Source organism: Palaemon carinicauda, chromosome 4 (assembly GCF_036898095.1).
Source record: "Palaemon carinicauda isolate YSFRI2023 chromosome 4, ASM3689809v2, whole genome shotgun sequence".
Lineage (NCBI taxonomy): Eukaryota > Metazoa > Arthropoda > Malacostraca > Decapoda > Palaemonidae > Palaemon > Palaemon carinicauda.
In genome coordinates, this window is record NC_090728.1 from 175,793,505 (window position 1) to 175,807,814 (window position 14,310).

At 32.8% G+C, this 14,310-nt stretch overlaps 2 protein-coding genes across 3 annotated transcripts in view; one reads left to right on the forward strand and one right to left on the reverse strand.

Moving 5' to 3' along the window:
* Window positions 1-14,310, reverse strand: part of LOC137640218 (uncharacterized) — a 146,013-nt gene that overhangs the window by 98,834 nt on the left and 32,869 nt on the right. The window lies entirely within an intron of this gene.
* Window positions 634-2,041, forward strand: LOC137639208 (uncharacterized). Its single transcript, XM_068371503.1, has 3 exons — window positions 634-698; window positions 1,301-1,435; window positions 1,597-2,041. Exons 1-3 carry the CDS (start codon window positions 683-685, stop codon window positions 1,953-1,955), a joined length of 510 nt encoding a protein of 169 aa, XP_068227604.1. The 5' UTR covers window positions 634-682; the 3' UTR covers window positions 1,956-2,041.

Consider the following 14,310-nt stretch of genomic DNA (forward strand, 5'->3'; position numbering starts at 1 on the left):
AGAAAATATTCAACCATCCTGGGGAAGTGGAAGAATTTCATCACGATTATGGGGATAGATGACTACATACCGACCAGGAGAACTGATTTCCATCGACGAGTGATTACCCGGGAAGCAATATGTAAAAATTCTCAAGTTTGGATCTCATCGGCGAGGAAGCTTCTACATCTACCCGATCACTTGCCAGCAGCCTCTACCTTGTTATGCTTTACCATACCAAAAGAATATAAATTTACTTTTATTTTGTCTGCTATTATTCCTTCTAATAATCAAAATGTAGCAAATACGAATTACAGTTATGCAGTTCCTTCACTATCTAAGATCGATATAATATCACGATTCACGTGTTGCTTAAAGCCTCACTCAAACCAGCAAACAGAATTAAACAGTCAAATAGAGGAACTGTACAGTTCATCCTACTCCTCATGCCGCCACAAAGACGTATTATTCTACCCTAAAGTGCCCAAACTGACGAATTCGTCAAGCAACTTTCTGTGTTATGAAAGGCTACTCCAAGTTTTTGTCACCGCCGTGTGCCGAGTCTGACGAATTTGGTACGCTTCCCGCTTCTCTACGGAGACCGCGCTCGCTGATTGGTTGCTTGACAGCTGTGCCTGTGTTTAGCTGCCTCATTCGAGTGAAAACATCACACGTGGTTATAAGTGACCTCTTTCTTCCAGCCATGGATGAAGTATCAGGTAAGATAGCTCACTGATTAAATTATATGTTATAGTTAAGTCATTATAGATAATGTTGATAGATATGGCATGCTATATTGGTTGTAATATATAGGTAAAACAGGCCCTTGAATGTCTGATACAGATTCGTCATATTCGGCACGGCACAGCCGATCATGATTCTACCACATTCGTATCATTATCTGAATAGTTTCTATTCTTTTCTTTATTTTTTCTTCATTTTCATGAAGTAAGGACAGTATATAATGATTTTAAAATATGCAATATTACATGATAAAATAATCTAAATAGTGCATTAGGCAATTCATGTACAGTAGAATACCGCCTAGGATACATTTATATAAAAACTTCCAAATTATATTCATTATTATTTTTACTACTATTATTATTATTATTATTATTATTATTATTATTATTATTATTATTACTAATAATAATAATGTACAGTAAAATGTTGCCTAGCCTTAGTTTATATAGATAGAAAGAGATAGATGCTTATAAATCATGATCATATTATTGTTATTATTATTATTATTATTATTATTATTATCATTATTATTATTATTATTATTGTTGTTGTTGTTGTAGTTGTTGTTTTCCAGATATCAACCCAGGACAGTTTTATGCACGAGCGATCACCCGCAATGCTTGTAGGGACCTGTCCAAAATTATGCCCATTGAAGCAGTTGAGAGTGATGGGTCATCAGGTTCTGATGAACATGAATTTCCTAACCTGAGTATGGACCTTTATTATTTTTTCTAAGTAACTACCTATAGATGTGCTGGAAATACTTAAGCCTGCTAGTTATGGGGATAAAAAAAAACGGTCATCTAATAAAATAAACACTATTTCTGTCTATATATCTCTACATCTCTTATTTTCTTCTTTTTCTTTTAGGAGAGGAAGATCTTGACAGCCTTTTCCATCATGCTGGCTCTGTTGAAGTAGAATCTTCTGTTGTATCAGAGTCCCTTACTAAAGAGGAGAAGGATATCATTAGTCGGGTAAAAAGGGGAAGGCCATCTCTAACTGAACGACATGTGGAGCCACCCAAAAAGAGAGTATCAAATCAAGTACGACCAGGACATGATATACGTTTTGATGAAGTTGGTCACTGGCCAGAAATGAGAAATTCTAGAAACTTCTGCAAAAACATGGGCTGCACAGACAGGACGAATGTTGCTTGCTTGAAATGTAATGTAAATTTGTGCTTGAATAACAGAAATAACTGCTTTCTAGCTTTTCATAAGAAATAAAATGCATTGTGAATGTGCTGAGAAAAGGTTTGCAATGGGCACACAATGAAAGAATTTAATAAAGGCAAACTTATAAAAAAAAATTATTTTTTTTTTACAATAAAAAAAGAATGTTTATTTTGTATGGAAACTCATATGAATAAAGAAGGAGCTGTAATTCCCATGAATAAACACAATTATGTAAAAGAATATTTTTTTAAATTTCCTTCAACATCGGTCACACCATGCCTATTATGACGAATTGGTCAGGTATATATATTTTTTTAAATTATAAGTTTAGAAGTTAGAAAAGCATCTTGGGGTACTGTGGTCAATGGACCACGAAAATGTATATGAATAATTTTGTTTCTGATGTAAAAGATAATTCAGGCCTTAGAGGGTTAATAAAATAATGATTTGGATGCCAAAATTTATTCAACTGATTGAATGTTATAGAAACATCTTATATGGAACTGTCTATATATTTTGAAAAATATTACTTAGTTCACTTGAAAACAAAAAAGCTTCAGCTCCTTTCCCAGGAGCTGAAACTAAAGAATATAATTCATCGAAATTCTGGATAGGTTTTCGAAAAGCAACACTTAAAAGCTTGAAATACCCTCGTGACGACAAATTCCAGTTCTTTAATTGGCCATAATTTCCTCACCTATGATTGGTTGTTGCCTTTGTTTACTATAGCCTCACGTTTACATCTAATATCGTAACCAAAATGGTCAATTATTCCTTCGGATATTTTAAGAGTATAACAGAATTGTAACAAAATACGAATTACAGTTATATAATGTAGTTCCTTCACTATATAAGCTTGATAAAATAAAAGTATTTATTTGAATATTAGCCACGTGTTACTCAATACCTCACTTAAACCAGCAAACAGAATCAATCAAACATTTAGACAAGCTTTTAAAGTTCGTCCTACTCTTCGTGACGCCACAAAGACTATTTTTTAATACAAATAACTAATTGGTAATTAGAACGTATCCCTCTGATAAGATATTTATAAAAAAAAAATCCCATAGGGACTTTATATATTTTAACGGAAATATATCTAATTCCATCTATGAGAAAACATCTTTCTGGTCCGTCCGTCCCCAATAGCTAGAGCATTTGAAAACGGTATTATAGAAATTTGGGCAGGTTTTGCAAACAGCAACATATAAAATCCCGGATCTCTCGCTATGCGCGATCTCCCAGTCCTCTTATTGGCTGTATCTTCTCAGCTGTGATTGGTTGTTGCCTTTGTTTACAAATTAACGCGTACACAGCTAACATTGTAGCCATAACCCAATTATTTATTCTTTTAAAAAATGCGTATTTATTTAGCTTACGAATTTGAACAAGGTCCATTATCTATTATTATATAAAATTGATAATATTTCTAGTTTGTTTTCATATAAAATGTAATTTCTAAGTCTTAATTCATCTACAATAATTATAGGTATTTTACCTCTAACCTATTGAATTCGTTCATAAAATAAGAGATTACATGACGTCACAAACAACCACCAATCAAAGCAGAGGACGAATTAGCCAATGAGACGCTATATTTTTCCCGCTAAGAAAACTGCCTCTGGCTTATGAGTTGCTGTTGGCAAACGAGTCAAGTTTACTAGAGATATTTCTATCAAACGCTCTAGTTAAGGACATTTATTTCGTCTTATCACATTTATTTATAATACACACAAACAACAATGATATTTTAGATAAATTTATTATTACTAAATAATTGTTTTAAGTTTGTTTGAAAATAATACAGTTTTGTATTATCAATTAATTATCTTAAATATGTATACTGCTGGTATATACCCCTACCCTTTATGACGACATTTGTTCAATTGCAATTATACTTGAACTATAGCAAAATACGAATTAAAGTTACGTAATTAATTCACTATTCAATCAAGCTCAAAATAATAACAGCTCTCTCAAAATCGCAAACAGAAGCAAAGACAAGCTGTAAAACTCACCCTACTACCGATGACGTCCCCAAGACGCATTTTCTTTATAAAAATAATGAATTAGTAATCCGGATCTATCCCTCTAATAAATAATGTTATTAAAGCATCTTATAAGTTTCTGACTCTATGTATTTTGAAGTAAACGTATCTTTAAATCCATTAAAACAAAACGAATAAAAAAAATTCATGTCCTCTGATTGGCCAAGTCTTCCTCAGCTGTGATTGACGGCTCCCTTCAGGTTCTACAGCTTTACAAACAAACGCACACACACACACACACACACACACACACATCTTACAGCGTAGCCAAAAACACAGGTAAGTATTCCTTCAAATATGACGTATCTATTTTACTTATGCCCTTCAACAACATTCATTACTTATTTTAGTAATTAATTATAAACCTTTTAAGTTTATATCCATAAAATATAACATTTTAAGCCAAGAATTCAATTAAAATGTGTATAGGTATTTCACCCAAATCGAGTTGAAGTCATTCATAAAATACAACTGCCTGACGTCACGTACAGCCACCAATCACAGTAGATAACGAATCAGCCAATGAGATATTAGATATCTCCCGCTAAAATGTATACGGCGAGAGGGCTTTTGTGAGTTATGGACTGCTGTTGGCAAACGAGTTAAATTATTATATATCATTCAAATGTTTATCAATGACGGAGTTTCCCTTCAGTAATCACTCTTTCTTTTCTATTAGGAATGAGCAACGCATATAATATGATTTTACGTAACTTTTATTATCATTATTTCTATCATAGGCATTATCATTTTTAATATTTTCTGAGATAAGGTTGAGAATTTTGAGTTCATGTTAATTGATTTTATAACAAGAAACTATCTTAAGTCAGAAGTTCAAAGGTAATACATAGTAAATAGTAATGTATAGCGGAATTTCTTTTGTAGGTGCTTGTTTTCTTATGAATATTATCAAACCAATGGCTTGAATACAGAAGTGGTTTTATCAAAAAAAAAAAAAAAAAAATCACATTCAGAATTTCATTTTGCCACGTCTAAAAGCAATTGAGAATAGGCCTCTTGTTTTTTTCTGTTTTCTTTATAAACTAGAATAAATGAACTATTGCACTATTCTATAAATTTATCTTTTATTGCATAGTTTTAATAAAAATAACAGAATATATTAAAAACACAGAAACACGTTATTGTATTCGTATGTCGTGTGTAATTGCTAAAAAAATAATGAAAATGAACCTATACCAATCAGTCTATAAGGATCCTTTCTAACCTAACAATACCAAATAAAAATGAGTGTAAGACTGATCCATCTACAATTATTAACTGAAACTTAGGAAAGAAGCTCTGATATGAGTGTAGAACATCAAGACTGAATTCAGAGAGGGGTAAAAAATAATTCTGCAAACGTCCAAAGAGAAATTATTTGTATATTTCATTAAGATCCAGTCACAGATTTGGTATACAGTACTGTACTGTATAATGTTAATTTTATCTTGCGTGTAATTACTGTTCATAGGTATTTAATCTTGTTGGGTCATTCATAAATTTTTCTTAATGCCTCTGTAATTGTTTTATTCTATAGAGACACAATTGCTTATTGTAATATAAAATATCATATGTTGATTTTTCAAAATAGGCCAAGTTATGAATAGTTGATATCTTTCCAATATATGTATAATTTTCATCTTGATCCACACCCATGTCATAGGGAGCTCCTACATGCTTTAAAGTGATTCTGCGCAATGAAGCTTTGTTTAAAATTATGACATACTTGAACAATTTAGATTGGAACCCCCCTACATACCTTCTTACCCTTTGGTCATTGTGTATTTACAAGCAAAGGTTCGGTAGGGAACAAATCGGTTTTATATTTAGGTTAATAAAGCCACGCCCATCTTACATGTTCAAAGAATTGGTTGATCCCTATCACATGCACAGTTTTCTAATTGTGTGAAATGTTGCTTCATTTGCATAAAAAATATTAACAAGAACTCCAGGAATTACGCTCTCTATAATACAGATATACAGATTTTATAAGTAAGCTAAAATTAAGTCGAGCGTGATCTCGTTCTACAAACATAAATGTATCATATATATGTATAATGGATGGTGAGAGCTTCATTTCAAACGAGACATGGCCTTGTCTCCCCTTTTCCATTTGTTAGTAAACATCCCTACTGTAAATTTCTAACCTAACCTAACCTAACCTAACCTTGTTAGAATACTGTACTGTACTGTATCATTTATCTATTGTACGGGGTTTTGCTCCAGGATCCTTGCAGGTGGCAGCATTACTTAACAAATAGTTTCACTTAATCTTTCCAACCTTACTTTAAATTCCTTAAATCAAATTTTACAAGTTCTAGCACCTTGTCTAACTCATAGATGAACGTGCATTGGATGGAACTCTCTTTGTTGGAGTAAAATCAAATTGATGAAATTGAGATATATAGCCTAGCGTTGGGGTCTGAAGCCGTTCAGAGGCAGAGAGAGAGAGAGAGAGAGAGAGAGAGAGAGAGAGAGAGAGAGAGAGAGAGAGAGAGAGAGAGAGAGAGTTAATTTTATGTTTCATATTTTCGTTTTGTTCTGAAATGAATGAATTGAACAATGAAAACATGAAGTGAATTATTGTGTTTTTATTCCTTTTATCCTTTATGATTCAGTTTAATAACAATATATTTACACTAATAATTATCATATGCAAGTCAAGTAGGCTTATGTCTGAATTTTTTTCTTCAGACCAATAGACCTAGTATTGAGATTTAATTTTTAATGAGTATTTGAAAATTGATACCATACATAAAGCATTTTTATGATTTTATTTTTTCACAGAGAAAAACATAGGCCTACAAGAGCCCGAAATTACTTGCAAGTCACAACGATAATTCGGAAGATACATACTGTAGACCGTAATTCTACATCACGGGCTCTTTGCTATTATTATTATTATTATTATTATTATTATTATTATTATTATTATCATTATTATTATTATTATTATTATTATCATTACTTGCCAAGCTACAACCCTAGTTGGAAAAGCATGATGCTATAAGCCCAAGGGCCCTATCAGGGAAAATAGCCCAGTAAGGAAAGGAAACAAGTAAAAAAAAAATGAAATAAATATTTCCTAAATAAACTATAGTAAAACTCAACAAAAAAAGAGGAAGAGAAATTAGATAGAATAGTGTGCCCGAGCGTACCCTCAAGCAAGAAAACTCTAACCCAAGACAGTGGAAGACCATGATACAGAGGCTATGGCACTAACCAAGACCAAAGAACAATGGTTTGAGTTTGGAGTGACCTTCTCCCAGATGAGCTGCTTACCATAGCTAAAGAGTCTCCTCTACCTTTACCAAGAGGAAAGTAACCACCGAACAATTACAGTGCAGTAGTTAACCCACTAGGAGAAGAAGAATTGTTTGGTAATCTGTGTTGTCAGGTGTATGAGGACAGGGGTGAATCTGTAAAGAATAGGCCAGACTATTCGTTGCATGCGTAGGCAAAGAGAAAGTGAACCGTAACCAGAGAGACTGATCCAATATAGTACTGTCTGGCCAGTCAAAGGACCCCATAACTCTCTAGCGGTAGTATCTCAACGGGTGGCTGGTGCCCTGGCCAACCTACTACCTACATTTTGTCCAAAAATAAAAGTACACAGTACAGTCACTTATAAACGTGATTGTATGTGGATAATCATCATCATCTTCTCCTGCGCAAATGGCCTTAATTAGATTTTGCCAGTCGTCTCTATCTTGAGCTTTTAATTCAACATTTCTCCATCCATCATCATCTACTTCACGCTTCATAGTCCTCAGCTATGTGGACCTGGGGTTTTCCAACTCTTCTAGTGCCTTGTGGAGCCCTGGTAAACTTTTGGTAAACTAATCTTTCTTGGGGGGTGCGAAATACATTTCGTAATGGACTAGTAAATTGTTAATACAGTACTACAATATTTTTAGAAATAAGGCTTTGAAACATTCATAAATATGTACGCAAGCGGTAAGTACCAGCAGGCACAAAACTACAGAGACATTTTTCTTAAAGCAATATGCATGTGTAAGTATGCAATTTATAGATGAATGAATGCTTAATGCGAATGTTCCGGGGGGTCAATTGATCTACATTTACATAGATTGCTACATAAGATATTTTCATAAGCCCAATCGATTCAATTAGATTTGATATCAAAGAAGTGCTCGGAGTCAATCGAATCTTCAGCTAAAGGTAAACCACATTTACCTCGGAAATTTTCTTTATAAATTTATTACTTCAAGACGAATTTTCTAGATTCAGTTACAATGTATTTTATTCGACATAAATGATTTTTTAGGTTGCAAACATCTTGTTAACTTACGGTGATTTCCATATTTGATACATCTTCCATCGGTTCAATTCCAAAAGTTTATTATATCGTTTGCCATTAATCAACCTTCGATACTCCAAAATATATCTTCGTATAAAGATTTTTCATATATTTTTGTTTTTGATATTCACATCATCCATATCACAAATATGGTCTCGGATCATCCACAATGTTACTATGAAAGTACTGAATATAATGTTATAAATCTTTTATTTTTATTTTATTTAACTTAAGAAATACACAGAAAATAGATAAATATCTGTTAGTACATCTTGTATCGCACAGATAACTCATTAATTTCCTTACCCAGATTAACACTTTCTTCGTTTTACCACAATCATAAGCATATGAATAGGGACCTCCCTTTTCCCACAAATCAGACAATATGAAGAATCTGTCAAGTTCATAACATGTAATTCTTTTCTTGTTGGCAATGCCTGGTGAATATATTTGTAAATAACAGTCCTATCTTGAACATAAATAAATTTACAGTTAATATTTTCCAAATTTTTTCCCAATTAGAGGGAAACTCCACAACTTTTGGAATTTCACCTTTTCTAATAACTTTATAAATTATTTTACTATTCAATGTTGGAAAATAATTGCATTGAATAATGTTCCTTAAATTACTTATACACACATTATAATATACATTACTAATAAATCCATATTCATTACATTCAAAGTCACAGTTCATAATTCAATGTGATCTATTTTCACAACAGTAATACATCAAAACATTGAATTCTGATCCCGACAAATACAGTCTAAAGAAACTACCAGACCTCCTTTGCTTTTATGAAGCTTCAGATATACTAATATACCAACTGGTTTATTCTTTTACATACTTGCATAGAACAGGATACACATGCTATTTATACCATAATTTTCATAATACGCACGCATTAATATGTATAGCTTTTTAGTGTAAAGTTAAAAGTCTTTTGTTCAACATGTTTAAGGATACCTCAACATTACTATTATCATTACTAGCTAAGCTACAACCCTAGTTGGAAAAGCAGGATGCTAGAAGCCCAAGGGTTCCAACAGAGAAAATAGCTCAGTGAGGAAAGGAAACAAGGAAATAAACAAACTACAAGAGAAGTAATTAATAATTAAAATCAAATATTTTCAGAACAGTAACAACATTTAAAATAAATATACCATAAAGAAATTATATATAAACTATGAAAACTTAAAAAGATAAACAAGTGGAAGAGAAATAAGACAGAACAGCGTGCCCGATTGTACCCTCGAGTAAGAGAACTGTAACTCAAGACAGTGGAAGACCATGGTACAGAGGCTATGGCACTACCCAAGACTAGAGAACAATATTTTGATTTTGGAGTATCCTGCTCCTAGAAGAGCTGCTTACCATAGCTAAAGAGTCTCTTCCACTCTTACCAAAAGGAAAGTAGCGACTGAACAATTACATTGCAGTAGTTGAGCCCTTGGGCGAAGAAGAATTGTATCCCAGGTACAGTTAGAATCAAAAGAACGCCGACACTCGAGGGAAATTTTTCATCAGATGTCTCTAGTGTTCCCATGACAAAACAGACAAGGTGTTGCTCTTCTTACTACTACTATGAAATGGGCGGAGCCTTCTCCAACCTTAGCGAACTAAAGAGTAAAGGGCTGTGTTTGTTAGCAAAAGCATACAAAAGTTACAAATTGAGTTGCCATATTTCAATTTGACGTCTCAACTACCCACTGCAAATACAAAACACAACCACACATTCTATATATATATATATATATATATATAATATATATATATATATATATATATATATATATATATACTATTTTTTTCTTAGGAGGGGCTAAGTGGACACTGCAGGGAAGGGTCGGGGAGGGGGGGGGAGTCTCCTCTCCCCAACCCCTTGCCCCAGCCAGTCACTGAGGAAATGGGGAAGTCAATTCTGATTTAGGGGGTGTGGAGAGAAGTTAAATGAGTTCTTTATACAGCCTGTAAGATACTATATTATTGCCTAAATATTATTTGATAACTGTTAGTGCTCTAGCAAATATTTTTAACCGTATTCATTATTGGTTGATTTGTAAAAGATAGCTGCAGTAGAATAAAGTAGTTGTTGGAAGTTTGATAAGTAACGAAATTTAAGTATCACCATTGCATAATAGATAATCAGTGATGGATGTAATATATACTGATGACTTCATAACACCTTGAATACAATAAGAATTTATTAGTTCGTATCGAAAATAAGTGGAGGTAAATGAGGGCGCTATTATATTCTGGCAAAGGCTATCAGAAATTTGTTTTATTGACAAATCATAAAAAATACAAGCTTTTTAGTCTCAGAACGACGTAATTTTCCGAAATTTTGTCATGAAACTATGATATACTTATTTTCCAAAAATGTATTCTCCTATAAATTGTCGGAAAATACATTTGCAGGTGGCATAAGCGCAAAATTATTCCCCGCGCTAATGTCGTGACTGCAAGTTATCAATGATTGTATAATTGCTAGCAGTTTTATCTTGAGAAATTACATTGCCTGGAGATCAAACTGACATCTTATTAATTTCATTCACAACGTTCTCTCAGTCTCGATTCAAATAAGCTTAACTCTATGATAAAGTCCCTATTTACAGTGATCAAGTGCCCGAATTAGCACAGCTATGTGGTGTTGGATGTCGGCTCTGCACCGGGTGAATTAAGGGTACCTGACACTTGCACGCATTCGTGGCACGCACTGGCACGCATTGATGCGCGAACTCGCGTGAACGAGCCGTGAAAATGTCGTGAACAGTGCGGGAACTCGCGTGCCAGAGCGTACCAATGCATGCCATGCGGGCCCAAAACTTTGAAATGTTTAAAGTTTGTGGCACGCATTGGCACGCACTAAATGGCCGTGAACGATGCGCCAACTGGAGTGAACTGGAGTGAACAGTGCAGGAACTGGCGTGAACTGGAGTGAACTGGAGTGAACGATGCGGGAAGTGGCGTGAACTTTATAATGAAGAGAAACAAAAAGGAAACAAAAATATTAATGAAAAGGAAAGAAAAATAAACCTAATAAATTTTTATATTTGCTGTTTTAATGTGAAAAAAAAATGATATCTTATTTCAAACTATTTCCATAACTTTATAATGAAGAGAAACAAAAAGGAAACGAAAAAATTAATGAAAAGGAAAGAAAAATAAACCTAATAAATTTTTATATTTGCTGTTTTAATGTGAAACAAAATTATATCTTATTTCAAACTATTTCTATAACTTTATAATGAAGAGGAACAAAAAGGAAACGAAAAAATTAATGAAAAGGAAAGAAAAATAAACCTAATAAATTTTCATATTTGCTGTTTTAATGTGAAAAAAAAATTATATCTTATTTCAAACTATTTTTATAACTTTATAATGAAGAGAAACAAAAAGGAAACGAAAAAAATTAATGAAAAGGAAAGAAAAATAAACCTAATAAATTTTTATATTTGCTGTTTGAATGTAAAAATAAAATTATGTCTTATTTCAAACTATTTCTATAACTTTATAATGAAGAGAAACAAAAAGGAAACGAAAAAATTAATGAAAAGGAAAGAAAAATAAACCTAATAATTGCTTATATTTGCTGTTTGAATGTAAAAATGAAATGATGTCTTATTTCATGCACACACTTATTTTCCTCTATTACCAATCAAGACCCAAAACTTTTGTTTTAAATAAAAATGAACTGAAAAATAAACCCAAGAAATTTTTAAGTTTGCTGTTTGAATGTAAAAATAAAATGATGTTTTATTCCATCAACATACTTATTCTTCTTTATTACCTTAAAATGAAGGGCAAAACAAATTTTTTCTGTTTGCTGTTTTAATGTAAAAATAAAATAATTTCTTATTTCAACACACTTTTTTCTCTATTACCTTAAAATAAACAGCCTAAAAACTTTTCATGTTTGCTGCTTTTAATGTTAAAATAAAATGCTTTCTTAATACTTGTACATATTTCATGTCTGCTATTTATATGTAAATCAAATGCTTTCTTATTGAAACAAAAATAAAGGGGAACAAAAAATACAAACGAAAAAGATACGTTTCTTCTCCTCAATGCAATGGTGTCTCTGACAGAAAGCATTGTTGTCTCTTCCGAAGCCAATCCAAGAATGTCCTCGGGTTGGAGAAGCCCCGTTTTTATATGGAGTGGCCAATTCGTGAACTGGCGTGAACTGGCGTGAACGATGCGGAAACGATGCGGAATGATGAGGGAACTCGCGTGAACGTGTCGTGAACTTCTCGTGAACTACGCGTGCCAATTCGTGCCATCGCGTGAACGTCGCGTGAACGATGCGCGAACTGGAGTGAACTGGTCGTGAACAGTGCGCGAAAAACACCAATGCGTGCCAAAAAGTGGCACGCACTGGCGCGCATCAATGCGTGCCAGTGCGTGGCAAAAATGCGCGCAAGTGTCAGGCAGGCTTTACTCTAGGCATATGGGCGCTTAACGAACAAAAAACACATCACTATCCGTGAAGCTCTAGTTCGGAGAGTTCGAGAAATAGCCATCCATACCAGCTCCTCCGCCTATCAAGATATTAGTTGAACCATAATTTCTACAGCTGATGCAGTAATCGGGAAAAGGTAAAACCAATTATTAAGATATCTCGAAAATAAATGTTTGATTGTCCTTTTAATCCCTAAATCACACAGCTGAGGAGCGATACCACTGGATTCCTAGATATTTTCTCTCATTCTTCAGATTTTATTTTCTGAGCTTCTTCCTCTATCCCCTGAAATGTCTAGTTAGGTATTTATTCTTTAACATTTTTGTTCCCCCTATTTTTTTCTTTTTCATTTGTGGTCCTTTCTTTCATTCTTTAATCATATATTTATCAAAACTTCTCATTACTTTCAAAATGAATGGCCTTCACCTCCGGTGCTCTTCTAAGACCGTCAATATTAGTTCCTAGCTTCTCACTATCCCTCCAGAAAAGAAATCTCTCCCAATTTTCATGTCAGTTTCTCTGATCAGGGTTCGATTCCCAGGCCGATCAGAAGCTATTATCTCTGAGTTGATTCAACTTGATTCACCCTTTGTTCTCTGACCCCCGAGGTATAGAGAGAATCCAGATATTAAGGGATAATATATGGCTTATATAAATATGAAAACACGTCTAAATGTGCAAAATTTATCATTTTATATATATATATATATGTATATATATATATATATATGTATATATATATATATATATATATGTGTGTGTGTGTGTGTGTATGTATGTATATATATGTGTGTTTGTGTGTGTGAGTCTGTGTGTGTAGAAACCACGAAAGCTAACACGTGATGAACATAAAATCATTATAACCACGAAAGGAAAAATTAAATACAAACTCAATTCTCCTTTCATGACTATTATTTATATATATATATATATATATACACACACACACACATATATATATATATATGTGTGTGTGTGTGTGTATATATATATTTGCATATAAATACATATACATATACATATATATACACATATAATATACATATGTATACATATATATATACATATATATACTGTATATATATATATATATATATAATCTAATAACTTGAAAAAAATAGCAGACAACTTAAGAGCTAAGAAATCAGTGGTCTTTATAAATAAAAACGAAAGAAAAATAGCATTTGGGTCTACACCTCCATAATCATCAACATCCATGAAGAGTGTTAATTCCATATGACTTAAATGCTAAACCAGTTAGATTAGCCTCAGAAAAACAGGATTAAGGAAGATCTAGTTTCTCAATACTCTACTTACTGTCTGTTATGGTAAGCTATATCAAAACGTAATTATACAAAATCCCCTTTAATCAATTTATAATAGAAATTAGTAAAATAGTAATAGGTAGGAAAATAGTACCCAGCAAACACACATACACACACACACACACACATATATATATATATATATATTTATATATATATATATATATATATGTATATATATGTGTGTGTATATATATATATATGTGTGTGTGTGTGTATGTATATATATATATATATGTGTGTGTGTAT

Bases quoted from the DNA above. Each gene is read 5' to 3' on its own strand.
- LOC137639208 (XM_068371503.1), top strand. The intron at 1,436-1,596 runs GTATGGACCTTT...TTTTTCTTTTAG, and splicing joins ACATGAATTTCCTAACCTGA to GAGAGGAAGATCTTGACAGC.